General features: G+C 50.3%; 1 protein-coding gene across 1 annotated transcript; it reads right to left on the bottom strand.

Annotated features, from left to right (window-relative positions):
* Nucleotides 1–21: 21 nt before the first annotated feature.
* LOC102084173 (myeloperoxidase) lies at nt 22–27,834 on the bottom strand. The gene is made up of 14 exons (XM_021294956.2): nt 22,135–27,834; nt 21,065–21,139; nt 19,402–19,495; nt 16,693–16,868; nt 14,627–14,750; nt 13,030–13,159; nt 11,652–11,858; nt 10,170–10,485; nt 8,093–8,253; nt 6,037–6,283; nt 5,469–5,639; nt 4,065–4,302; nt 2,266–2,489; nt 22–953 (listed from the first exon to the last, which is right to left on the bottom strand). The coding sequence occupies exons 1-14, from the start codon at nt 22,211–22,213 to the stop codon at nt 931–933; spliced, it is 2,265 nt and encodes a 754-aa protein (XP_021150631.2). The 5' UTR covers nt 22,214–27,834; the 3' UTR covers nt 22–930.
* Nucleotides 27,835–27,900: the final 66 nt, after the last annotated feature.

Here is a 27,900-nt window from a genome sequence, read left to right as displayed (position 1 = left end):
AAGGAACGTTCTTACCACAGCTCAGAATTGCAATTTATTGACCGATAATAGTAACACAGCAAACTACAGAGGAAGGAGAAAGGGGGTTTGATCCCTTTCAAGAAAAGACGTTGAGGGGACGTAGTTGGAGTAAGACTAGATTAGCTTTTACTTTCTTGTACGTTAAGACTGTTCTTTGCCAGGACAGACCCCAGCAGCTCCACAGCCCAGGGTCGGTCACTCTGGCTCATGCCAGGCTGCAGGAAGAATTTGTCACAGATTTCTGTCACACCCAACGGTGCCTCGGACATTCTGGACTAAGGGCAAAAAATGATGAGAAAACAGCTTTATTTGATGTGGACACTTTCTTCGTTCCGTATTCAAGCAAAACCTGAATCAGGGCATTTAAACAAGCCTACTTGGGGTGCATGACAGCTATTGCTGCTTCACTCAAAGGCACCATGAAATTAGTAGATTTTCTCTAGAAAACAATGTACATTTTTAAAAAAAAAAAAAAAAAACAAAACAAAAAAAGGAGAGCAAGAATAAGCACTCATTCCAATTCCATTCCTGTGCTCTTTCTGTGTAGGTTAGAAACTTTTAATGGAGGGTTTTGACAGTAAAGCTTACTGAAACACAGTGTATATGAAATTGCCTAAGCTAGCAGTTGGTTTGATTAGGAGTTATACTCTGGATAAATGATTTTGCTTTGCTTCACAGTATTGGATAATTTTCACAGATCTGAGACATCTTTTAATGAAGTTCTTTTATCGCTGGATTCCATCTCACTGAAAAGGCTTCATGCAAACTGAATTGAACAAATGACGGCAACCGTGCCCAAATATTTCAGGCAGTAAAAGCATACACACAGTAAAAAAACTCCCAAAAATAATCTCAGCAGCTTCTCAAGTCCGAACTTCCAGACTTCGGGGGAATCCTCAATGTTCAGCATTAAAAGTCACCAGATGCTTCTTCTACAGGACACAAAAACAATTTGTTAACAAAAGAGAAAAGGACATGCTATAGCTCCCTGTTATCTCGTGTGATTTACTTCCGCAGGTTAGGCTGGGAAGGAGGGACTGATAACTCTGGTATTAGTCCTGACTGCTCTAAAGACCTTGGGGGATCCCCCCTTGACTACAAGATCCTACAGGTCTCACTTCTTCTGGCACCATGAAGATGGCATTAGCACAACCGTGCCCTGCCACACTTTCAAGCTGATAATCCCGTAGCCCTGTGGAGAATGTAAGGAATCATCCTCATGGAAACTGGGAGCTGGCTGCAGATGGAGTCGTCTGAACTCTTAATTAATGATTGCTGCTAGCTGCACACATTTGCTCCTTCTCACAGCCTGGATATCACCATGAGAGCATGGCAGGGCCTGACTGCCAGAGCAAGGGAAAGATGGTGTTTTGTTAGGAAAAGGCATGGCCCTAAGGCACTGATCAGTCAACGTTTCCCAGGGAGAGTCACTCTTTCCTACATCTTCGGTGACAACCAGTGACAGGACAAGGGGCAATGGGTGCAAACTGGAACACAGGAGGTTCCACTTAAATATGAGAAGAAACTTGTTCCCGGTGAGGGTGGCAGAGCCTGGCCCAGGCTGCCCAGGGGGGTTGTGGAGTCTCCTTCTGTGCAGACATTCCAACCCGCCTGGACACCTTCCTGTGTAACCTCATCTGGGTGTTCCTGCTCCATGGGGGATTGCACTGGATGAGCTTTCCAGGTCCCTTCAACCCCTGACATTCTGGGATTCTATGAAGAAAAGCTGTAAACCCCAAGAGTTTCAAAAATCCTGAAGGCAGCTGAGAGAAATACTTTAAATAGAGGCAAAAACTTTCCTAGCAGAAATCAAACACCACAGTTCTTTCCATGAAGTGGGAATGTCTATTCAAGCCCAGAGCTGCCTTTGGCCTGACCGGGATGTGCTGACAGCCTGCTCAGAGCTGTGCAAAAGACAAACCAACCACCTCGACAGAAAGACCAGCCTCCCGATCCGGGCATCCCTTCCCATGCACAAAAGAACGAGCATCAACAGTGAAGAGCTAAACTGAAAAGTCTGTTAATGAGAAAACTCCCATAGCAGTGCGCTGCGCTGGGTCCATGTCAGAAACTCCACGTTTTGCAGGAGCTCCTCACAGTGGACCAGATGAAAAATTAGTAACGTGCTAGATGGGTACCTGGCATGATGTTCAGACCAGGCAGCTCTGTTTTAGAGTCTCAGGGTCTGCTTATCTCACATGTTATATTTGCAGGCAAAACTCCTCTGCTATTTGAAGCTCATACCTTGCTCTGTAACATCCTCAGTCATCTTTGACTTCCAGGCTCTCAGGTCCAGCTTTGGGATCTGGCTGCAGCTCACGAAGCCACAGGGGTATCTGTTAGCCTGGAAGATATGTCTTGGTACTTTAGAGATCTTGGTGTTATCACATATTATTCGTGACAAGGAGATTTTGGCCAGCGCAGAGCGCTGCTGAGGAGTGAAAACCCCTTTGTTCTCCCACCAAAACCTGCAGGAGAAAGGAGAAAACACAACAGATTTTTGCCTTCTGGTTTCTTCATGTTCAAGACTCCCGCAACATTATTTCCCAACAACACATTTCTTTTGCCAAGAGCAAATTTAAATTTCTGTTATTTAAATCAAGAGCCCTGACTCATCGGCTGGATAATTTAACTTGCTTTTCTGCCATGGACATATAATAAAGATGCAATTGAATTAAAGTTTTGCCTGGTGTTTCCTCAAATGAGGCACAGGCACTCTCAAACAGAAAAGTCCGCACATACTGAACGCAGACTGTGGTTACATCCACATGATTGCCGTGCTGGAACCAGCCCTATAATTATTGTCTTTAAAAAAAAAAGAGTTCTTGCATCCTGCCATAAGAACAGGATTTCTAGATGTGCAGTAGACTGTTTGCCTTTAAGTTCCTGATACTGGGGTTTGAGAATGCATTTCTTCTGCGCAGAAAACTTCCTCAGAAACACTGGTCGTGATCCCATTTCCAGCCAATTTTGCTAGCAAGTACAGGGACTTTGATTCAGAAATGCAGCTTGAAATGGGACACATAACTCATTTCTGCACCTGATGCTTCTGAGCAGCTTCGAGGAGGAAGAGGCCTTCAGGTATGTTGAAAGCACAACACTGCTCAAATGACTTTGCGAATTTGGCTGGAAAGCACAAACACTGCTACATGTCACACCACGGGGTTCCAGCTCAGAACTGGGGTGAAATGGGGAAATAGTGAAAAATCATCTCTAAGACCCCTGAGAAGTGCATAAGACTCTGTGATGGTGCAAAGCTGTGTACTGCAAACTCAGGAGATGCAAAGGTCAGAAGATGTTTGGCTCTTGCCGGGCACAGCAGCCCAGAAGGAGCGGTCCCATGCAGGGGACAGGGATGCTCCCAGTGCCAGGGAAGCAGCTTGGGCTGAGCTGGGACTTAGCCAAGAGAGAACAATTAATTTATTTTACTCCCTGCAAAGGCTGGAAGTGTGTTAGTCCTTCAGCAGTCCAGTCTGCAGGCAAACTTTTAAAACTCCCCAAAGCACAAACCACCACATCAACAGATGTTAAGCATCTACCATCAGTGTGATCCCTTTAGGCTGACTAAACCTAACAGTTTTTTTCCTAATTGGTGAAGTCAATCCATCTAGATCCTGGTATTTTCCACCTTTAGAGCTGTACCTGTTTTTCTTGTTAAGGTATTTATATGTTTCCTTTTGCTGGAGTGAGCTGATGTTTGAACACACAATACCATGGGTCTCCTTGAAACCACCTATCTGAAGGAGGAAAAGAACTCAAACATTCACACTGAGTGTGAACCATCAACGTGGAGGGGGACAATCCAATTTGCACAAGTAGTGATTGGCAGTGAATGGGCTGAGGGTAAAAACACTTGGCTGGGAAGGGATCTTAGCCTAGGATTTCAACCATCATCCAGCCAGGCAATAAGAACATTTGGAGGAGTAATGAAAAAAAAAAAGCAACAAACAGCTGGAACAGTTTCCAAATCTGCATAGAGAAATCTGCAGAAACTGCAGTCTCCCTCTGTCCTTTGGGCTTTGAATACCCAGCTCATCTCTTACCTGTCCCCATCACGAACGTTCCTGAACTGGGTGCCAATGAGACAAGCCATGAGCGGCCCAACTCTGCCTCCAGTCACAAAGGGCTCTGCCAGCGCCCCAATCCAAATGTCAATGTTCTTTGGTGTCCCATACAGCTGTATGAACTTCTTTGCCAGATTGTGATTCCTCAACACTGCAGCAAGTGCCTTCAATCCAGAAGGTTGTGAGAGCCCACAGAATTGCCTCCAGGAGTTATAACCTGCAAGTGGTTGGATATCAGAGCAGACAGATCATTGATGGGGAGAATTCAGAGAAAAATGTACAGGATATGGTGTCTGGATGACACCACTATCAAAAAATTCAAGGAGACTGATAATTTGTTCTAGCAGAAAAAGGACTGGGGGGTTTTTTGATCTTGCTACACCATCATCACCTCCACAGGTTGTCCAACATCAAGGAGCGCAGTAGCACTTGGGGGCAGGTTGAGACCCAAAGGAGCTAAACACAAATTCGCACTAGAAATACACATCAGTTCCACTGCAGCAGATCAGCAGTCCAAGCTACGAATTCAGGATTTGTGGTTGCGGTCAGGTTCTGCACAACAGTGTTCCTAGGTAAGGCATGGGAAAATCGCAGCGTTCTGCTGCAGCACAGGCAGAGCAACCTGTGAGCTGACCATACACCTGGGTGTATGGCAAAGCCTCTGTCAGGGCTTAAAGCCTGTGAACTCAGCAGTTGTCATCACAGTTTCCAGGCGCTTCTATTGCTTCTCCCGGGACGTTACTGACTCAGCAGCTCCAGGCACTTACATCAGCCTAATGACACTGTTGGGCAATGACACACCCAGGAGCCAGTTGTAAAGTCCTATCAACAATCTATTTCTCAAGACCAACTTGCAACGCCATTACACTGGTTTTGCACCTCGCAGAGCCCTGAGAGTAGTTCTGACATGCTTTTCTTTCTGGGACATAGTCTTTACGAAGAAATTATGATGAGATTTTTCCTCACATATTGCGATCTGCTGTTCCAGTCACGTGTGGCTGGGCTGGACAACTACAGATGCTTGGAGAGAAGCCACAGCGGACTTTTGGCCCTAATTCCACTCCTGCAAACTTGTTGCTGAACTATTTTCCCAATTTTGCCATTTGAACAACAATGCAAGCATGTCAGTTACTCATCACTTGACACCTGTGCAAATACCCCATGTTCTTCTGGCTATGTGTCTCCTTCAGCTCCACCCAAGCTCTGACTTCATTGCTCAACCTCCCACCCCCTTACCTATGGTTGTACAGAAATGTCGAAACAGCTTGGGAAAGAGTAATTTCAGCCAAGCATGGGCTGGAGATGTTTCTCCATGTTCAATCACAAGAGTGTCTGATTTCCACTTGTTTTGCTTTGGAAGAGCTGCTCCCACAGCCGACTTACCTGGAAGGCCATGATCTCTGCAACGTTGCATGTTAAGCGCAGGTAAATCAAACCCAATCCTTTCAACCTGTTCAAACATCCGGTCCCGGAGCTCATCCACCACCATTTGCTGCTGTGTCATCAGCTTGGCCTGATTGGCCATCAGGCTCCGGAGAAAGGGGTCGATACCACCTGCAACGGGCACACAAGGAGTTGTGAGCAGTGCAGGTGGCAAATGTGTGTGTTAGAGGCTCAGCAGAGCTGAATGCAGCCTGTATTTAATTATAAGCATCTGCTACAAGAGAATCAATTTTCATGCACTTAAAGAATTAAAAAGAAAATACTTTCAATAAATTTCTTAAAGTCTACAGTAATTAAGCAATCGGACCGCATGCTTCATGATAAAGCGGATCACATTTGACTGCAGAGAACGGCTCTGTTAGGAAAAAAATTGACTGGTAGTAAAGGTCATTTAATACATTTAATGCAAATTGCTTTTAAGTTTGCTTGAAGCAGGAGCTCATCCAGAGAGGGAAGAAAAGGCTGAATGAAATAAACTTGCACTGCAGAGGTGAAAGAAAGGCTTTACCTTCTTTAACGATTCTCCAGACAGCAAAGAAGGCATTTCTGAGTAGAATTTTGGGACCTATGGGCTTGTAATTTTCATTTAATCGGTCAACAGTTGGGGGAACTGAAGCATGAGCAAAACGAAAAGCCAACGTGAAGACATTGGATATTCGAGGATCCGCAGACTCATTGTAGCCTCGGTAGCGAGGAATCAATCTCTGGAAACTGCTTCCCAACAGAAGAGGCAGGTAGTCCCTGTAGGTTATAATCTAGAAGGAAACAAGGAAAGCGTGAATCAGTAAGTGCTTGGCCATCAGTTTCTTTTGAAGCGAAGTTATTGTTCGTGTCTCAGACTACAGGAGCTGTTACCCGAACTTCTTTGGTGGGATTTATGTAGGAGATTTTGCTAGAATAGATGGGGAGCAGAGAGACTGTCCAGGGCCATCAGACCTTCACCCAGCTGCTCAGGCAGTCTGGTGAGGACCTTTTATGGCACTGTTGAGTGACATTCTTCTTTCTTCAGCTCTGTGGCCTTGATTCAGAGCCTTTTCCACACCTGACCACTGTGCCATGCCACAGGTGCTGCAGCTCCAGGTACAGACACAGGCACTGTAGGCCACTGCCTGGGCTCCTGGAGCCGTGTGTGGTGGGATATCTACACTTTCTAGCAGTGACAAGCTTTGCATGACCATGCAGCAATTCGCATGAGTATGAAAAGGGGCCAGAACTGCTCCAGCAACATCAGGATGCACAGACACTGCTTCTGACTGACCCACGCTGATCCTTGGTTTGTGCACCAGGATCTTCTGCCCTTTGGTGCTGAGGACTTGGCACTCAGGTATCCCCAGACATGCTCCTCCTTGCCTCAACTGCTCAGCAGGCCAAAGCAAATTGAAAACCTGCCAAACACACCCAGATATTCCCTCCTTGTCCTACTGGTAGAGGCCGTTCCCATCAGCCAGGCAGAACTGCATTTCCTCCTCCCTCTCACCCTACATGCTTCAGATGACAAAGTCAACAGCGTTGGCACAGATGATATCACCACCTACGGGCAGCTCTGGTAGTACTCCCATGGTAGAGGTTTCCAAACCTGACCTCATGTCTCTTTGAGATCTTGAGGAGGCTGCACAATATAGCTTAAAGAATTAAGTTCTTTGTCAGTAGGTGAAAACGTCTTAATTGTCAGAAAATTGCAAGAAGATTAAACCATTGATCTAAACGTGATGATGGAGACAATGCTTTTAGTACAATTGAGTCTCTCCACGTTGGTTTACTCAACATGTTTATTCAGCAGCACTATAATATTTAAACTTTTGGTTTTAAAAACTTAAAGTTTTTTATATTCCTGCACTTTTTTCATTTGTTTGTTGAGCCAGCTCAGAAGATGAGTTTCCAATTAGGTTTGACTAAGCTCTGCTTTTGTAAACCCCATGTCTTCTCCTCTCACAGGAACCAGCCTTTTCTGCTGGCTGTGAAACCTCATCTGGCTTTGAAGTTGGTCCTGGTCCAAACCAGAGGCTGGACAAGAGACCCTGAGAGATCCCTTCCAAGCACAGGAATATTTCTGTGCCCCTAGGATCTCATTCAGGGTGAAGTCTGCAGTGCAGCACAGTTCTGAGACGCTATTTTTCCCAAAGCAATAAGGACAGAGAAATGTCATGGCTGGTTGCACCCACCAGCACATGGGGTTTCTGGAGGAGACTCACAACCCAGAGGAATTTTAATCAAGATCTCCAGCACCATTTTTACATTTCTGACCCTGATTAGAAAAACTTTTTACTCTGAATTTTCTGTCCCCATGTTTCTCAAACAAAAATGTGCAGTTAAAAAAACAATTCAGAAATTTAGTAGTAGAGGGACATCAAAGGTTCAGTGAGATCCCTCTGTGCTTGTTATTTCAGATATCTTCATGTGATTTTGCTTTGGATGAAAGGGGTTGGTGGAAAGAATTTGGCTATTTGCACCCCAAAATACTGCACCCTTTGGACCCCCCCACACTAACAAAGCCCATCACATTAATTCTGTGAGGCTGCAAGACCAGGCAGCAGAGCCAGGACATACGACATGGTGGCTGGTACCTGGATCATGGCACCCAGGATCTTCCGTGCCTCCTGGTAGAGCTTCTCTCCGTTCCAGTGGGGATTTAGTCTCTTCAGCCCCCCAGCCAGGCGGTTGTGCTCCCGCACGAAGAGCGTGTGCATGCACGCCAGCCCCAGCATCTCGTTTGCTCGAGAATCACCTAGGAGTACCACAAGTGAGCAGAATTGTACTGCCAACGACCTGCCTGGGCTCGGTCGCATCTCACTGAAAGAAGGCAAATGTCACATTGGGAAACATGCACAGGAAAATTTTTAGATGTCTAGATATCTGCATTGTGAAGAAGGTGGGTAAGAAAAACACAGTAGGAGAAGGAAACCAGGGTCTGGGCTTCAAGGGTTGGAGAGCAGCAGTGAAAAGTCAAATTTCTGCTGAGGTAGCAAAAGCCAACATGTCACCATGGTTGGGCTGAGCATCACAGAGAGAGGAGGAAGCTTTTTTTCAATTAAGGGCAAGGAGCATTAACTTAAGAAGTGAAATACAAGTAGGTGTTCTCTCAACTCCCACATCCATCTCACAGCTCAGGAGAGAAATGAAAATGGGCAGAGGCAGATGAGGATGGCCAAGGGAGCTCTGTAAATCCCACGGCAACCTTCAAGCCAGCTGAACCCTTGGCCAAAGCAAGTTGACAGTCACAATCAAGCTCTCTGGTGAGTACAAGTAAAAGGAAAATGAGTCATAACTTGAAGGAATAAATTACAAATGGCCTCACAATGAAATATTAAATGATTCTTCAAGCATCTAGGGCAGGAAACCCAAGAGCAAGCAGGTGAAGAGAGTATAAAGAGGCACTCAGCGAAAAGTAAATATATCGTATTTAGTCCCCTGGTCCCATAGTAAATAGAGGGATTTGCTCTTGCGTTTTGCACAGAGCCCTTTTCATTTACTGTCAAAGGCCATCTGTAAGTGACTTTGGAAGAGGAAACAAAAGCAGCACTGTGAGGTTTCCTCGAGCAGATGGCATCTACCCAGGGCTTCCAAAGGAGCTCCAGCAGGAAATCACCGAACCCTGCCAGGCAACTGCACACGTCAAATTTCCCCAGTTCTCAGGGACCGGAAAAGTCACAAATAAGACACTGAATATTGAAAGGAGCTTCTGAGACAGCCTGAACTGTTCACTGTAGATTCATTGATGGTTATGTACCCAGAAATGGAACAGCAACTGCTCTGGCAGTCCGTGAGCTATAGGGTCCTGGAGGCTGGGGGCCCACCCTGGGAAGCACCCGACACGTTGGCCCGTCCTGCTCCTCATTGGGCCTTTGGCCATGTGTCCTCTGTGACCTTGGAATCATAGAATAGAATCACAGAACAGTTTGTGTTGAAGGGCCCTTCCCAGCTCCCCAGTGCCCCTCCTGCCATGAGCAGGGACATCTTCACCAGCTCAGGTTGCTCAGAGCCCCGTCCAGCCTGGCCTGGGATGTCTCCAGGGATGGTTCAGCCACCACCTCTCTGGCCAACCTGGGCCAGGCTCTCACCACCCTCATGGCAACAATTCCTTCCTCATGTCCATCCTGAATCTCCCTCCTTTAGTTTAAAACCATCACTCCTTGTCCTGTCACAACAGGTCCTGCTAAAAAGTCTGTCCCCGTGTCCATGAGAACCTCATCTCCGTCTGTCCAACCCTCCAGGGATGGTGACTCCAGAACTGCCCTGGGCAGCCTGTTCCAATGCCCCACAGCCCTTTGGGGAAGAAATTGTTCCCCACATCCAACCTCAACCTCCCCTGGCGCAACTTGAGGCCGTTTCCTCTGCTCCTGGCGCTTGTTCCTGGGGAGCAGAGCCCGACCCCCCTGGCTCCAAGCTCCTTTCAGGCAGTTCAGAGATCAGAAGGTCTCCCCTCAGCTCCTGTTCTCCAGCTGAACCCCCAGCTCCCTCAGCCGCTCCCATCACACTTGTGCTCCAGCCCTTCCCCAGCTCCGTTCCTTTCTTTGAATTATGTTTTGTTATGCTCCATTTTCTACTTAAATACGAAAGCCAAGCAATTCCATAAATTAATCAAAGCTGGTGGAATATTTCTGCTCTGTATTTCAGGGTTAGAGGTGCCAGCACCCAACTTACCTGCAAGAAAGCAAGGGATGTTGGCTCCCTTGCTGACTATGAGACACGGGTCCTTCTGCATCCTGCCAAAGGGCATATATGCCCTCCCGCTGTCAGTGAAATTCCGGTTCACAGCCAGCAAGCCCAGCTGGTTGCTCCGATCCCTCAGTTTGTTGGCCAAAGGCACTTCACTGCCGTAGACCACACTGCCATCCAGAAAGGAGGTGAGCGCGTTGATCTGATCGCGAATGGCTCTGCCGCTGGTGCAGGCGGGAGCCGAGCGGAAGAAAGGCAGGCAATCTTTTGTGTTTTTAATCCGTGGGTCGTTGGGTGGGATCTGCAGAAAGATTAAAGAATAATTAATCACCAGTTCATGGGTGTAGAAACTCCATGCTGTGAATACTACAGCCTTAAAAAAAGCCAAGCAGGAGCCATCTTAAAGACAGTCCCTGTGCTAGATAGTGTGGAGATCGGTCATAGATCCCTGATATGAAGGGTCAGATTGACAGCAAAGGTACTATTTCAGGCGTCCAACTCCCAAATGTGTATGAAAACCTGGAGATGCCTAAATTTCCATAAAGTCCTATGTATACCTAAACTTTTTCCCCTGGACATACCAGATTAAATCTTAGAAGCTCATGTTGGAATCTAGTGTCCATATCTGTGTTAAAGGGAGTTCTAATCCAGAACTTGTGTCCCTGTCTGCATTCTGAAATGTACGTTGGGCAAATACTCAGTGATGCTCCATCCCTTCACAGTTTTCATTGCAAGGACACACGGGTACATAGGAGAGCCAGAGCTGCTGCACAGCTTCAAAGGCAGGAGAGCTGCAGGGTGGACGTGTACATCATCGAGCATTTACCGGAGCTAAGACTGCAATGTCAGTGCCAGGCTCATGTCTTAGGTACTATGGACAGATGTTCGTCACTTCCTTGCCCTGTTCACTGCCGAGCATTTGAACATCAAACACACATGGATTTGCTGGGGTATTGACACCCATCAACTCCTGTTTCTATAACTCGGGTATCAACCATGTTGCCTGGGTAGCAAACCTCCAAAGAAAAGCCGTATCACAGAACCACAGAACCCCAGGCTGGTTGGGCTGCAGGAGCTCTGTAGATGCCCAGCCCAGCCCTGCTCACGCAGGGTCACAGAGCAGATCACACAGGTGGGTCCAGGCGGTTGGAATGTCTCAGAGAAGGAGACTCCACACCCGCTCTGGGCAGCCTGGGCCAGGCTCTGGCACCTCCCAGCAAACAAGTTTCTGCTCATGTTCACATGGAGCCTCCACTGAGGGAAGGGATTGAGGGAATCTCCCTTGAGGCAGATGGGTAAATGATTGAAAATGGGGGAAAGATTGTCCCTGACATCAGAGGCCAGTCCCTGGGACCCAGCACCACCACCTTACAGAGAGCAGTCTGACCCCCTTGGCCTACTCTGGAGGATGTCCCTCCATGGCCAAGGACCGGGAGAGCCACCAGCATCTCCTGTCCTGTTCTGTACCTTGATGGGAAAGCAAGGGGGCTGCTTGGCACAGCTGGTGTGACAGTCCACCCCGCCACTGAAGGTGACTCTAGCTGGGGTGTCTGGACTGAAATCCAGGTCGTGGTCAATAAACTGGCCCCACTGCATGAACATGAGGGATCTCTGCTGGTCCATCCTGAGCTGCCTGGAGGGGAAGCGGACGATCTCGTTTGACACTTGTCGCACCTGCAGGAGGTGAAGGCAGAACACGTGTGTTAGGAAATGGCTTGTACAAATGGGTGCATCAGTTTGTAGGGTCATCAGCAAAAATTCATAAGTCACTAATTCCTTATACTTCACAGCAAAACCCCAAATCTCTGTCTGTGTCGGAAGGTGTTACTGAGCACTGTGCAGTTCTGGCTCCAGCCATGTTTCTGAGCCTCCAGGCCAAGAGCAATCCCTTGATAAACACATGGAAGCAGCAAAGCAAAAGCCATACTGAATAGCCTGGGAAAGAGAGGCAATAGATTTAAAAGACTGCTTTGAAATAGAAGAATGGGGAAAAAAAGCCTTCGGGATTTTCTGAAGGTTTTCTCAGTAAATTCCTTCTAGTTACTAGCATTTGTATAATTCTTCACAGTTCCAATGCTTCTTGGCCAGCTACACTTTTTGCATGACCAGGACATTCTCCCAAAGCCCTTTTCCCTTCTCATCCCTCCCCCAGCCATCTCAATTCCTCCACTAGTTCTTCCTCCATGTTTTACAACAGAAAAACTGGTCAAAACTCCGCTCAAGCCCTGACACTGTGCTGTAGAACAGAGTTAGGAAGTACAGTGAAAGCACAAGTGTGAAGCACACAACATGGAAATTCACAGTGCTACTCATTAGCTCCATTGTTGCACGAAGACCAAGGGATCAGAAACCTCATCAAATTGTCCTTGCTCCCCTCCAGGTTCCACAAGAGCCACATGAACCCTCACCCACGGACCCACACAAGAAGTTCTAGCTGGATATTTTTTATTCTGCAGATTGACTTGTTTTATCCTCTTGCATATTGCTTTTCAGGAGGCAATTCAGGTGACAGCCAGCTCCCACAAACCAAAACAAAAAAGGTGAGTAAATTACTTGGGCTTAAACTCACTTAATTTAAAAGAACACATTGCGTAATTATTTCTTTATCCTGCACTCTGCAGTAATCAGATTGATTTTCCTTTGCTTTTCCTGCAAGCATGGGAGTTGGAAACAATTTCTGTTAGATCACCCTGGAAACTCTCATATGATCAACCTGAAGCTGCTGAATTTAAATTCCTCCTCCTGATCAGCAGCTGGTGGATGTGCCCGTTGACGCCTATGACCTACCCAAAGAGGGCAACGCCGAAGCCCTGACACTGCACTTCCAGATGACTGAAACCATTACCAGTGGGAAGGGGAATCCAGAAAAACGCTTTCCTTCCGTCCACCCATGCGGGACTGACACGCCATCCTCGTATTCTGCTGGCAGCCATCTGACCAGGGCTCTGTTGGATGCTCCCAGCGATGGGTTCCTCCTGTCAGAGTCAATGAAAGGACAGCAAAGCATCAGCGTCATTGGGATCCTGGCAGGGTGAAGAGCTCATGGATACAGACAGAGCCAGGAACCTTGGTATGGGATCCCACAACGATGTACAACCGTCAGGGAGCAGCTGCAGCCCCGTGACCCTGTGGGTTTGGTGTTGCCAAGTGCTATCAATAGCAATAAGCCTCAGGTTTAGTAATAACAACAATAATTATAATGCACACTAAGCCTCAGTTTCTCCCAGACAAGAACTCAGGTTGCTGGTGACTCCTTGTGTCATCCAGCCTGAAGAAGAGCCCTCGACCTCAGACCATGGATGGAAAACCAAGGGGAAAGCTGAACATCAGAGAGAAGGGGCAGACACTCCTGTTCATTTTATCGTATTACCAGTGACCTTTAACAGAAATGGGGATTTGGATTGTGAGCGTTTCTATGCTGTAACTGGACTAAGTTGTTACTGTAGTTTGATTAGACCATTCAAGCCTCAATTAGACTAATAATATATTTAATTTGGAGTGCATGTATAAGATGTTTTCTCTGGTAGCCCGTCATACACTGCGGTGTAACACTGTCCAGGGCCAGTCAAGGCAGGGACACAGAGCACAGGGCAGAGCTGAGCCCACCTTCTCCAGGGCTTCAGGTGTGATGGACCATCCTTAGCCCAGAGCCCGGATTCTCCTCCCAAATGAAGCCACCACTTTTTTAAAATGGAAGGAGGCTGGTTGCTCTCTCCCTGCTGCTTATGCAGATACCTGAAGGCTGAAGCATCCCTTGGGCAGACGTGTCCGAACTCCTTTGCCTCAGGTGCTCCCAGAAGATGCTCTGACTACCAGGTATTTGGAAATAGGGGAGGGATGAGGAATGTTCCTATGCTGTCCCTTTTAAAACACTCCATTGTTTGTCACAGCTTCTCTTTCATTTCACTGTGAAAGCTCTGCATATACTGCGAAATAGTTTTTGTATCCCACATTACAGCCATGCCCTTCCCTCTCCCCAGCCACGGTACATGTGCAAGGTGATCTCCCCCAGACCGTGTGCCCCGATTTGCTCCTTGGCACACCGTGGGGCATGGAGATGGCCAGATCATGCCCCAGTATGGATTTGGGTCAGGAAGCCCTTTGAGACCCTGCAAAGGGGCAGAGCCAGACAAAGCCCAGGAGAGAGCAGAAAGATGCAGCCTGATGACAGAGAACCTGGGCTGGAGGGGCAGTCCCCAGCGCAGAGCCGTTTGCATTTTGGCCAAAGAGCTACCTCATGTACAACACCAAGAGTCCTCAAAGCAAGACTGGAATTAAAATCCTCACACATCTAGGAAACAACACTGTGGGGTGTAAAACCCTACAGAAGGCATCCTAAATGGATCATCCTTGGGGATATGAGTCTTGTTCTACTGACAGAGGATCCATCCATCCATCCATCTATCCATCCATCCATCCTCCTGCTGGCACAGCCCCCTCACCTGTTGTTGCACTCGCCAGTGATCGTTCGGTAGCCATTAGGAGCATCACAATTTATGTGCTTATCCTGCTGGTCGCATCCGCTTGCCTTGAAAATCATCCCCAGCTGAGCTGGTGTGAGCAGGTCTGTGGGGTAACAACACAGAATGAACATGCAGAACGAACTGGCCCTGCTGGGCTTGCGGTGCCTCCCTGGCTCAGGGAAACTTTTCCTTCTTGTACCCTTGAAATGGTTCCTTATCATCTGGAAAGCACAGGGGTTGTCATTTAAGGTCTCCCCACTCACAGATGGGCTGAGGATGCTCTCTCAGAGCAGCAGATTGCTTTTTATGGTTTGGAAAGAATTAAACCTAACAAAGTTCTGGTCAGATCTTATTTATAATTACGTGTTAGGCCTGTGTAGCAGCAGAATTCTTTTCCAGCATTAGCTTTTCTCCTTCCTCTCCCCTCCCTTTTTATCTCCACCATAAACTGCATACAGCTGCAGCCATCCCAGTGCTGTGTTACAAGTGGTGTCCCCCTGTGAAGTGGCCACCGGTGCGTGTCACCACTGGGCAGACCTGGCTGGAGAAGACACCAGCAGGTGGTTGGGCAGCACAAGGGGACGCTGCCTTTGCATTTCCACCCTGCAGACATCCCCATGCACGGGAGACAAGTGGCCCAGTTCAACCAGCAAAGCCTTCTTAGAGCAACAAGACTGGGGAAGGGACTTGAGCACAAGAGCTACAGGGAGAGGCTGAGGGAGCTGGGCTTGTTTAGTCTGGAGAAGAGGAGGCTTAGAGCTGAGCTCAGCACTCTCTAGAGCTACCTGAAGGGCAGTTCTAGCCGGGTGGGGATTGGTCTCTTCTCCCAGGCAGTCAGCAATAGGACAAGGGGCCATGGGCTTCAACTCTGCCAGGGGAAATTTAGGCTGGATATTAGAAAGCAATTCTTTGCAGAGAGAGTGGTCAGGCATTGGAATGGCTGCCCAGGTTGGTGCTGGACTCACCGGCCCTGGAGGTTTTTCAACTGAGATTGGACATGGCACTTAGTGCCATGATCTAGTCAATGGACTGGAGTTGGACCAAGGGTTGGACTGGATGATCTCTGAGGGCTTTTCCAACCCAGTCGATTCTGTGATTCTTGGCTATTGTTGCTGGCACACCTCGTCCTGAGTCCTTGGATGTTCCCTGGTCACTGCTGCCACCAACTGTCGGGGTCACAGCACGGTGTGGAAGCCACTGCAGCCTCCTGGGCAGGCGGATGAGAGGTGGCGCTGGGTGACCTGGCATATCTCTGGATTGAACCTGGAGCATCGCTCCTGGATGGAGGGGCTGGAGCTCAGCCCTGCCTCCCTCTTCCAGCTCACCCCTCACTGCAGCGATGCTGCAGCACACAGTGAGGTGTGTCCTGGCCTGTCAGCATTGTGTTGCAATGCTGGGCATCCCCATGAGTTCATCTCTATATGGCAGGAGCCCTCCCCATGCCGCCCTGAACTGTTCCTCTTAACTGCCCCTGATTTGCCTTCTGCTCAAGAGAACTGGTCCAGCTGGGAGGCCAGGAGTGCCGCCTCAGGAGGACACGGATGCATCAAGACACAGCTGAACTGTCCCGTCACGTTGTTCTGTTTTTGCTCTCTGTTTGTGCCTCTCTCACAGCAGCCTGTTCCCCATGCAGGGCAGCCTGCAGTGACTCCGACCATTGCTAGTCGAAGTCTGGCAGCAAAACTGCTTACTTTGGGGCTGAGCTGTTGTGAGTCACATCCTCTGGGTTTGCTCATTGTCTACTCAATATTACCTAGAAAAGCCTTGCAAGCTTTGACCCATTAGTACATTAACCGCTACACTACAGAAAGAACCAGAGAAGTGCACAACACACTTTCATTAACTAATAAACCCCCAAATATATTTTTTTAAGATGGAAAGAGAGCAGAGAAAAATAATTTAAATTTGCCTCACTGCAGTCACCTGGGAGGGATTTGGCCCATCACAACCCCTTTCGTTCCCCGCTTCCCAGCCCCACACAGCCCCAGTGACCAGGACCCAGAGGTTTCTCCTCTACTTTCCTCCCCACAAAGTGACATCCCTACCTGTGACATTGAAGTCCCCCCTCACAGCCCATCGCAGCTTCTCCTTGAGCAGGGTCAGGGTGGTTTCCACGTAATCTGCAGCTCGAACGGCAGCTCGAGTGCCTGCAACCGGCTGTTTGAAATATCCCAGCAGCTCTGTTGGGGTCAAGGCATCATTCTGCAGGTTCTCCTTTATGCTGCAAGGGAGAATGAAACAAAATCTGCAGGACTGTAAAGGGGCAGAGCCAAGAGTCCCGCAGGCTGCGCACCCAAGTGTTGGTGTTGGGGGTTTGACTGGACAGCAGGTGCCCACCCAGCTGCTCCACCGGCAGGACGGGGTGGGGGAAATGAGATGGTAAAAAAAATGGTGGGTCAAAATAAAGGCGGTTTAACAAAGAAGCAGCAAAGGCTGCAAGAAGAAGCAAAGGAAAACAGAAGATTTATTCTCTACTTCCCAGCAGCTGGCAATGTCCAGCCACTGTCTGAGAAGCAGGGCTTCAGTACATGTAGCAGTTGCTCTGGAAGACAAACATCAGAATAACGAATGCCATCCCTCCTTCTCCTTTCTCTCAGTTTTTATTACTGAGTAGACATAGAATGATAAAATTGCTTAAGTTGGAAGAGACCCTCAAGATCATCGAGACCAACCATAACCCACCCCTGGCACTGCCCCATGTCCTGAGAACCTCATCTCTTGGGTAAGTTCATCTCTTGGGTAAGAAACGGGAGAAATCCCTTGTAACAACCTCTGAGCAGCTGCTGGCTGTGCTTGGGCAGGTCCTGCTGGCACAAGCTGTGCCTGGACTCTCTGAAGTTGTATCAGATGTCTAGGAAGCCTGCAAGTGGACTGTGGATTCCGCCTACAAGATCGTTGTGGTGGGGCTGGTCTCTACCGGCACCGTTTGTTCTGACAAAGCAGATTACCGTTGCGGTCTGTCACCCCAGCGCAGCAGTGGCTGCATCAGAACACGCAGTAACTGCGGAGAGTTGGTTTGTCCCAGCCCACCTGCCCTGTCAGCACAGCCTGGAAAGCCAACATCGGCAAGGGAGACGCGGATCTTCTGCACAGGTGTGTGCTCCCAGCCCGGCCCGAAGGCAGATCCCTGTGGAGGAGCTAATTAAGAAACAGAAAACACCAAAGTATCTGAAACTTAGAATCATTTTGGTTTGAAGAGACCTCCAAGTTCACATTGAGTTCAACCACAACCCACTCCTGGCACTGCCCCATGTCCTGAGAACCTCATGTCCGTCTGTCCAGCCCTCCAGGGATGGTGACTCCAGCACTGCCCTGGGCAGCCTGTTCCAATGCCCCACAGCCCTTTGGGGAAGAAATTGTTCCCCACATCCAACCTCACCCTCCCCTGGCGCAACTTGAGGCCGTTTCCTCTGCTCCTGGCGCTTGTTCCTGGGGAGCAGAGCCCGACCCCCCTGGCTCCAAGCTCCTTTCAGGCAGTTCAGAGATCAGAAGGTCTCCCCTCAGCTCCTGTTCTCCAGCTGAACCCCCAGCTCCCTCAGCCGCTCCCATCACACTTGTGCTCCAGCCCCCCACCAGCTCCGTTCCCTTCTCTGCACTCTCTCTAGTATTTCAATGTCTTTCTTATGATGAGGAACCCAAAACTGAACACGGTATTCAAGGTGCAGCCTCACCAGCACCAACTACATCGGCACAATCACTTCTCTAGTCCTGCTGGCCACACTATTCCTGATACACCGTATGATATGGAATGTCCCTTTGGTCAGCTGGGTCAGCTGTCCTGGCTGTGTCCTCTCCTGAGATCCTGCCCACCCCAGCCCACTGGTGACTGGGGATGTTGGAAACACAGCCCTGATGCCGTGGGGCTCAGCAGCAGCCAAAGCCCGTGTGTGTTACCAGCACCTTCCTGGCTGCTGACACACAGCTCAGCACTGTGGGGCTGCTCTGGGGAACGTTAACCCCATCTCAGCCAGACCCAGCACAGTCGGGCACCCCAGCTCTCCAGGCGTGTTACTGGTCTGAGCTGGCAGCACAGGCAGAATCATCTGTCTCCCTGCACTGCAGCTGGAAGGGAGCGGGGCTGTTCCTGCCACCCTGGGCAGAGGAGCAGATGAGCTGCAGGAGGGAATCTAAAATAGCCCAGATCCACCTGCCAGAAGAGAAATGTGAGATCGTTATATCCTTGAGGCAACCCAACCTCACCCAACTGCTCTCCAACTCTCGGACACCTGCAGGTGCCAGTGTCCATGCAGAGGTCCCAAACACCCCCAAGTCACCCTGTCCCAATGCTGCTGGAGCCTCCTCTCAGATGGCCCCAAGCTGGTGAGATGTTTCCAAGGACGGCTGCTGAACGAGGGTGTATATGGGCTGGTAGGAAGCCACGTGCTCCCAAACCACGGTGGTAAAAGCTGGGCTTTCCTGTCAGATCCCATAAAACGTCCTCACTGCAGCCTGCAGCGGTTTGCTCCCTCCGTAGGTGGTGAACCACTGGAAATCAGCAGGAGCCTTTGCTGGCTCCGGTTCTCCTTGGAAAATCCCTGAGAAATGGAACAGAGCCAGGAAATTCTGAGCTGTGAGGAGCAGCAGGCACGGAGGAGGACAGAGTTACAGCTCTTAGTGACCCAACAGACTGCAGATGTGGTGTGAAAACAGGGTGAAAGCAGGTAAAATGCTGATTACAGCCCGCCGTGCTCTGGAGGAGCTCGCACCCTCGCAAGGAAAAGCCGGCGATGCTGCAGCCCAGCCCCGGCGCTCACCGGTCCCGCGTGCGCTTGTAGGCTGCGTCCACCAGCCGCTTGGCCTCGTCCACGCTGCTCCGGAGGGACGTGTCCCACAGCTCCTCATGCAGACCTCGGCAAGGGAAAGGGAAGAGAAGGTGAGAGAGCTGGACCCACGCGGGAGCATCCCTGCGCTGCGGTGCGTTCTCTTCGTGCCTCCAGCACCCAGGGATATTGGCATGGCAGTGCTGGAAGCGATTGCTGCTGTTCGCTGTCTAGAGAGATATCTGTATACATATATGTGTGTATATATATATTCCTCACAGGAGCCTGAAAGAATCACTCCTGGGCATGGAAATGATGGAAATGGTGACTCCATCAGTAAAGGCTTCAAACAGGTGTTGTGAGGGATGGAGGCATCATCCCTCCTGGTGTTTCACAGGACAGCAGTTGTTATTTCTTCAAGACATTTTGCAACCTCAGTTAATGTGACTCATCATATTGCTACGCCTCCAGCTGTAGCTGCCTTCAGCGAGCCTGCAAGATACCACTGACTGCCACGGAAAGCATTACAGGCCCAGTATTAGGAGCTATTGTCTGCTTTTTTTTCCCCATCACTGTCTTTACTCCCCTGTTTTTTATCCCACCTTGGTTACAGCCACGTTGCCAATACACCTTACGGTGAGTTTGGATCCTTCCCCCAACTGAGCTCATATGTATCCCCTACACCTGAGGGCACAAGGACTCACATTTCCCCACTGCCTGCCCCGGTCTGACCTGCAGCCCCTATGCGCCCACTGCTTCCCCTCCAGCCCGGGGGGCTCCCAAAAATGAACTGTGTCCCCATCGTGGCTGCGGGTCACAGAACACGAGGGGACACCCCTGGTGGGGTCCTCTGAGCGAAAGTGCTTTCCTACAGCTCCCTGGGAAGAAGAAAGCTTCAGAAATCAGCACAAATGGGATAAATATCTCCAAATTCTCCCCAGATTATTTAAAATTTCTTCCCTCACCAAGCCCGAGTTCACCTCTTTGACAATCTTGGTGGGAAAAATTATTTCCTGGACCACAATTTAAGACAAAATAAAAGTCAGGCATGTGCTTTCCATAAGGATTTTGCATCATAAATTAACAAGAAGACATCTCTATATGTTTTGGAGCAGTGATTCAGGGCTGGCAAAGAGCCGAGTGTCTGCTCCATCCCCAAACTCCACAGCCCTGGTGGCCCTAATTCACCAAACACTGCAGGAGCTGAAGCAAGATCACTTCAAAAAGAGACAACAATTCATTTCTCCCTCCGAGAGCAGGACCCAGCTCCCCTAAGAAGAAGAGAGTTCACTTTTCAGTCCCCATGAATTAACAGCGGGGATGCAGTGAGGAGCTGCCGCTGGCGGCACCGCAGCCCCGCGGCTGAACCGCGGCTCCGGGAGAGGCGGCGCTCGCAGCCCCACACGTGTGCGGGAGGAGACGGTTCTGAGAACCGACCTCTCCTTTAACGTGATTTTAAGAAATCAGATAGGACGTTAACTGATATAAACGTGAAACAGCCAGGATTGCTGCCACGGTAGATACAAACTGACCATGCTCCTTCTGACACCTTGTCTGCTTACAGAAGAATAATTCGTGTTCTCCTAGACTTAACTTGATCTTTCCCACTCAGCACGTAAAACCCCCTGACCTGCAAAACCTGGGAAAAGGCCAATACCATAGGAGGAAGATACAGATGCCTGGAGCAGGCTGAGGAACACCAGCAACCCCGGGAAGATTTCTGCCTTCATCCCTGTGAAGAAATACAACAAGTGAAGAAAACCAAGAAGCCGTGGGTCTCCCCAGTGGCGCAAAGGTCAGTGCCCACACTGCTGATGGCTCGTGTGACGGGGTGTCCCCTTCCCCATGAAATGCCCCTCAAGAGTGACTGTGCTGCCTGGAGAGCCCTTCGGGGGCACATGGAACAGGAGATGCCTCCTGTCCCGAGGACATCACTCATGGGGACAACCCAGCCCAGAGCAGGGACAGGACACGCTGCCCACTGCAGACAGCAACACTGAGCGTGCAGGAGAGTTTGTGCAGGAGTTAGTGGAGCTGCTGCCCGTGATTCAGCTGTGGGGAGCGGGGTCAGGCAGGGCAGCACGGATCATCCTCTACACAGAGACATTTGGGATGGTTCTGCCCAAAGCTGCCCCCCTCACCTCCTAAGGCTGCTGCAAAGCAACCAGCTCTATCAGAACGAGCCCAGAGCTGGGGGTTGCACCCAGTGAACATCGCTGAGCACCCCCCATGGAGCTGCCAGCAAAGACAGCCCGGGGTCCAGCCTAAAATGCTGAGCTAAACCCTGGGGAGAAGCCCCTGGTGACAGCAGCAATGTGGTGGAGCCACATCCTCGCTGTGCTACAGCCGTGTGTGGTGCTGGAGCCCCGAGCAGGGCCAGAGAAACTGCTGTGTAAGCAGGGGGAAGCGCAGACCCCAGCCAGACCCTCCGAACACGGCCCTGTCCCCCACACGGTACAGACATGAGCACTCCCCAAAGCAAAAGAAAGTGTGCACTGGGCCAGGCTCTCACCTGTGATCTGCTGCCGTCCTCCCCACAGCCCCGCCGTGCTCGCGCTTTTATCTGCCGTGGGGTGTTATCTGTAGCCAGTGCCTGGCGGGGCTGACCCACGGGAACTCCCCCACGGGTGTGGGAGGCCAGGGCAGCCCAGCACCCACCTCCCACCCAGCACCCACCCACCTCCCACCCAGCACCCACCTCCCAACATGGGGCTCCCCTGCACTCACCTGCACACACAGCCTGATGCTCAAGCAGAGCTCCTCCAGTTTTCCTGGAGGGAGAGATAAAAAAACAGCACTTTGTCATGGTTTGAGAGCCTTGAACACCTTTGGGAGATGTCTAACAGGGACAAGGTTCCTTCCCCCACGGTGTTCTTCATCCTTTTCTGCTCTTAAAGGTGAAAAAAAGATGTCTTCATATCCACCTATAGAGGCACCAGCTTAAAGAGGTGTCTGCTCTGCTCAGTACTTCCCAACTCAGCCCCTACCCTGCCCCATGGCCCTGTTGGGGTCTGGAAAGGTCCCCAAATGCTGTTCTTTGTGCCTTACACGTCTGCACAGAGAGGAGCAGCAGGAGGCAGCTGGGCCATGGGCTGGACAGGCTCCACCAGCCTCCACCTGCTGATTGTGAGCACAGGGCAGTTCAGGGAAGGTCTTGCCCAAAATGCCCAGACTGCCACTACACCCTAGGAGCTCACCTGGCAAAGCATCACCTCTGACCCTGGCCAAAGCTCCTCTCCCTGTCCGAGTGAGATCCAGCTGGTGGACAATCCCTTGAATGAGGCAGAGTAGGTGAGATACCAGCTGATTGGGAAATTATGTGCTGGAGCACGCTGCGTGCAGAGAAGCAAAGGAGCTGCCCACCAGTCCTGTCCTTGGCTCACAACTAACTGCCCATCCCAGGCTGATTGGGCTGCAGGAGCTCTGCAGATCCCCAGCCCAGCCCTGCTCACGCAGGGTCACAGAGCAGATCACACAGGTGGGTCCAGGCGGTTGGAATGTCTCAGAGAAGGAGACTCCACACCCGCTCTGGGCAGCCTGGGCCAGGCTCTGGCACCTCCCAGCAAACAAGTTTCTGCTCATGTTCACATGGAGCCTCCTGTGTTTCAGTCTGTGCCCGTTGCCCCTCACCCTGGCGTTGGGCACCATGAACAGAGTCTGCTCCATCCTCTGACACCCACCCTGAGCTATTGATCCATGGATCAGATCCCTCTCAGCTTCTCTTCTCCAGCTCAACAGCCCCAGCTCTCTCAGTGTCTCCTCATCACAAAGATGCTCCAGACCTCTCCAGTAATTCCTGCCCACTGCGTTTTTCCTTGTGCAGCACAAATTGGTTGGTTTAACAGCACAAAGCACAGAAGCCTCTGCCTGGTGTTCCCCCAGGGTCGGTTAAATCAAGGTCTATTAGCGAACTCCAGGCACCACAGCGGTTGTGCCGTGACTCTGCAGGTGTCCCCATCCCCAAATCCGGCTACTTGAAGGTGCAGCCGTACCCTTAACACACTGTATGGGTATGTAAATGTTGTAATGAGAATCTGCAAAGCCAATTACAGCTCTTGCACTACGTCACAGGTGAGGCTGCGCCTGGAGCACGGTCTGGTTTGCAGACCCCTTGTCCAAGACAGGTTTGAGGGACTGGAGGGCCCCACTGAGCACAGGACACCAGAGGGTGTTTGGTTTGGTCAGCCTGGGGGCAGAAGGCTCGGCAGCATCACTGTTGGCTTCAGCCGTCTCATGGGAGGGTCACAGAGCACACAGAGCTGGAGCCTTTCCCAAAGTGCACAGTGAAAGGACGGGAAGCAACAGGCACCTGGTGCTGCCGAAAAGATTCCCATTAGATGCAAGGGAAACAACCATGAGATGTGCAGCGTTGGGATGGGGCTCAGAAAAGGGCTGGGATCTGCATCCCGGGACATAACGCTCGCTCGAACAAGACCCCGAGCAACCTCCCCGGGGGGTTTCCGAAGCCGTTACCTGCGCGGCTTCTCTGCCGCGTCACGCAGCTCACCCGCTGGGAAAGGACAAGGAGTTCTTCAAAGGCTAGTGAGACAGTTAGTGCATATCTGTGCTGATAATTGCATTTCACAATTAGGAACTTGCTTAATTGCTCTCAAAACTGCTTCAGAATGCGGGATGTTTTGAGAGATGCTTCGTCTGTTGAATGTTCACTTTACTCAGAGACCATGAACCTGGTCCCAGACAACCGTGTGTGGGAAAGGCCACACTCCTGTTGAACACGGACGCCAGAGCCCGGCCTCGTACCGACCACCTCTGCAGCAAAGGAGACCCCGAGCTGCTCCTCGCAGTGAGGGAATGAGGATCCGCCGATGCAGCAATAGCTCCTGACAGCAGATGTGCCATCAACACCTGGGACACAGCACGGCCACCAAAGCAGAGGGTGCAAACCACATCTAAATTATGTTTGCATCTTACAGTTTCGCGTAGAGAAATTGTTAGATTACAGCAGATGAATACCTAGCAATTCAGGATATGACATCTGGGACACTTTTAAAACCTTTCCTGTAAGGATTCCATTCTGTTCAAAGTAATTTTAAGACTGGGGGTCTCCCAGAACAAATGTTCATTGCACTACATAATATGCAAATAGTTTGTTTTGCTGCTAGATCCCGAGTTCTGAATACTAAAGCTGTGTTTACATGTTCATAACTCTGTCTTTATAGGTGTTGAATTTTATTTCAACAGACAGCATTAAGTTTTACATTTCTTTCGTTATGCTAGAATCTGCCTGTCATTTTTCTAGATGATAAGTAAGAATCAGCAAGTTATTTTCTTTCTTGTAGTCTTTTGCATTTCACTACCACAGCCTGAAGGTCTCAACCCTTTCTCAAGAAGACTTTGCTGTAAAGCCTGCCCGGTGCTGGGGAAGCAACTGAACGAGCGTGACTGTGGAATGACGCGTCTGTGTCCATCACAGCAAGATTCGCTGGGAGTGGAGACAACGGGCACCTCCTGTCCCCGGCTCAGCGGAGGGAGCCCCAGGAGCGAGGGACCCGGCCCGCAGCCACAGGCAGACCCCAAAACCTCACAGCCACTGCTTTTCCTCCTCAGGGTTTTGCTCTTTAGTTCAGCCCCTGGTGAACGGATAAATGCAATGACAGTTTATTTCAAAAGACCTTGAACAACTCGCTTGGGAAACTCCAGCTGCTAAATTCAGTTAGAACGGCAACCAACTTCCTCCAGAGCAGGGCAAGCTGGAGATTAATTACTGGGTTGCTGATGACTCTAATTGCTTAAGCCTGCTTCAGAAGTCACGGGAACTCCTTACAGTATTCAGAGCTGCAGCAGCTTCACTGCTTCAAAACTTTCAATCCATCCTTGCCCCGGCCCCTGCCCACCAGGGGATCTGCAGCACTCCAGAACATTCCTCTAAGGTGCAGCAGCTTCCAGTCGCTCCTGGCCAGGGAATCCTGCAAATCCCCACAAAAGCCCACAGGGACTTCTGCGCCTTGGCTGGATTCGCAGAGGTCAGAAGTGCCACCCACACAGCTGACCTGGCATTTCTGCCCCGTGGCGTCCGCAGAGCCCCAGGTAACGCCACAGGTCACAGTTTCAGGTGTCCACATTCCCGCTGATGGGACTCTGAGGCACCAACCACTCCAAGAGTCGTGACGGCAAAGTACAGAGCCAAGACCTGTGCTCCGACCTCAGGGCTTTGGGGGTTTCCTTATTTTTCCCCTCTTTTACCCAAAGCATACTGAAAAATGTAAAGAATATCATCCAGCTGAACTGTTCCAGATGGCTGAGAGGGGAAACCACTTTATTCCTTCTCCTTTCTTGGGGCTGGATGTCACAGACAGCAGCTTTGTTCCATTCCAGATGTCTTCTAGGCGAACAGGCGGAACAACTGCAATACCTGAGGAAAGCTCAGCCTGTCTCCAGCATCTTCAACCCTCTCTTGACGATCAGAGACCACACAGGGTGGAGGCTCCACAGGACTGAGCAGCTCCAGAGGGTCTACACAGGATAGGACATCGAGCAGCCCAAGACTCCTGTGTCTGCTGCGGTGACGCTCTCGAAACCAACACCAATAACAATGGCATTCTTGATAATACACATTTAGACCTTTGCGTAGGGCAGCAGTCCCCAGAACAACCCCAAGCTGGGAGACACAGAGGCAGCAAAGTCTCTTCTCCAGCACAGCCCTGATCCAGGGCAGTTCATCTCTTGGGTAAGAAATGGGAGAAATCCCTTGTAACAACCTCTGAGCAGCTGCTGGCTGTGCTTGGGCAGGTCCTGCTGGCACAAGCTGTGCCTGGACTCTCTGAAGTTGTATCAGATGTCTAGGAAGCCTGCAAGCGGACTGTGGATTCCGCCTACAAGATCGTTGTGGTGGGGCTGGTCTCTACCGGCACCGTTTGTTCTGACAAAGCAGATTACCGTTGCGGTCTGTCACCCCAGCGCAGCAGTGGCTGCATCAGAACACGCAGTAACTGCGGAGAGTTGGTTTGTCCCAGCCCACCTGCCCTGTCAGCACAGCCTGGAAAGCCAACATCGGCAAGGGAGACGCGGATCTTCTGCACAGGTGTGTGCTCCCAGCCCGGCCCGAAGGCAGATCCCTGTGGAGGAGCTAATTAAGAAACAGAAAACACCAAAGTATCTGAAACTTAGAATCATTTTGGTTGGAAGAGACCTCCAAGTTCACATTGAGTTCAACCACAACCCACCCCTGGCACTGCCCCATGTCCTGAGAACCTCATGTCCGTCTGTCCAACCCTCCAGGGATGGTGACTCCAGCACTGCCCTGGGCAGCCTGTTCCAATGCCCCACAGCCCTTTGGGGAAGAAATTGTTCCCCACATCCAACCTCACCCTCCCCTGGGCAACTTGAGGCCGTTTCCTCTGCTCCTGGTGCTTGTTCCTGGGGAGCAGAGCCCGACCCCCCTGGCTCCAAGCTCCTTTCAGGCAGTTCAGAGATCAGAAGGTCTCCCCTCAGCTCCTGTTCTTTTACTTAAAAAGCAAATGCTGTGCTTCTAACAAAACCTGTCAATGACCTCTTGAATTTTGCTCTAGCCTAAAAATGAAATCACCAGGGAATGAAACAGGGTGGTTGGGTTGTAGGCATCGCACATGATGCTGCTCTCACTGCCGTGTCACATCGACACAAGCTGGAAGGGTGAGGGGACAGTGTGGCTGCACCTGCTGCCCTGCGATCCCCCCGCAGAGGTGTTAGTTACCGCTTCACCCCGTGCTCCCGTGGGAAAGCAAGATGTGCGGTTCCAGCCAGCTGGATGATAAAGGCAGATCAATACTAACATGACCATCTGGACGGTCAAAGACATAATACTGACATAATTAGATCACAGCAAAATATAAAGAGCCTTGGACAGATTGTGTTGAAGTACGTTTCTCATACTTGTAAGGAGTTATAGCCCAGACTCTTGAGAATGGTATCTTGGGCTGGATGACCACCCCCAAGTGCATGGGATGTGTGAAGGTCCTTGGGCCTGGTCTGTGAATGAGTGGGAACATAACTGAAACAAATATAACCATCAGTGTGGTGCGTTTTTAATAACAATTATTGGAAAAACATCTTATGTAACATCTTAGTCCAGGCCCGTACCTGTAAATCCTATGAATTTTCAATGGCTAACCAAGGCCTCAGCCTGGCTCAGCTCTCTGCTCGGCCCGGGTCTGCACTCCTTCCTGAGCAAGATCTCTGTCTGTGTGTGCATCTTTGCCCGCACCCCTGCGTGCGTTGTTCTAATCGCCGCAGCTCCCCATTGCACATCCAGGAGCACACACACGTACACTTGACACCAAAGCTACAGGAAGAAATGAGGCTGTGCCAGTCCCCTGGGCTCGGTGACAGCCGGGCAGCGCAGCGGGGCGAGAGCAGGTCCAGCTGAGGTCTGCACGGGGTACAAGAGTTCAACAGCGTGTAACCACACCTCAGTGCTTCCTCCTCCAGGGTTAGGTCTCTGAAACAGGAGACACAAAGACTTCCCAGCCCCAGAGAAAGCAGCTTGCACCACGG

Source organism: Columba livia, chromosome 20 (genome assembly GCF_036013475.1).
Source record: "Columba livia isolate bColLiv1 breed racing homer chromosome 20, bColLiv1.pat.W.v2, whole genome shotgun sequence".
Lineage (NCBI taxonomy): Eukaryota > Metazoa > Chordata > Aves > Columbiformes > Columbidae > Columba > Columba livia.
This window is presented reverse-complemented; position numbering and strand designations above follow the sequence as displayed.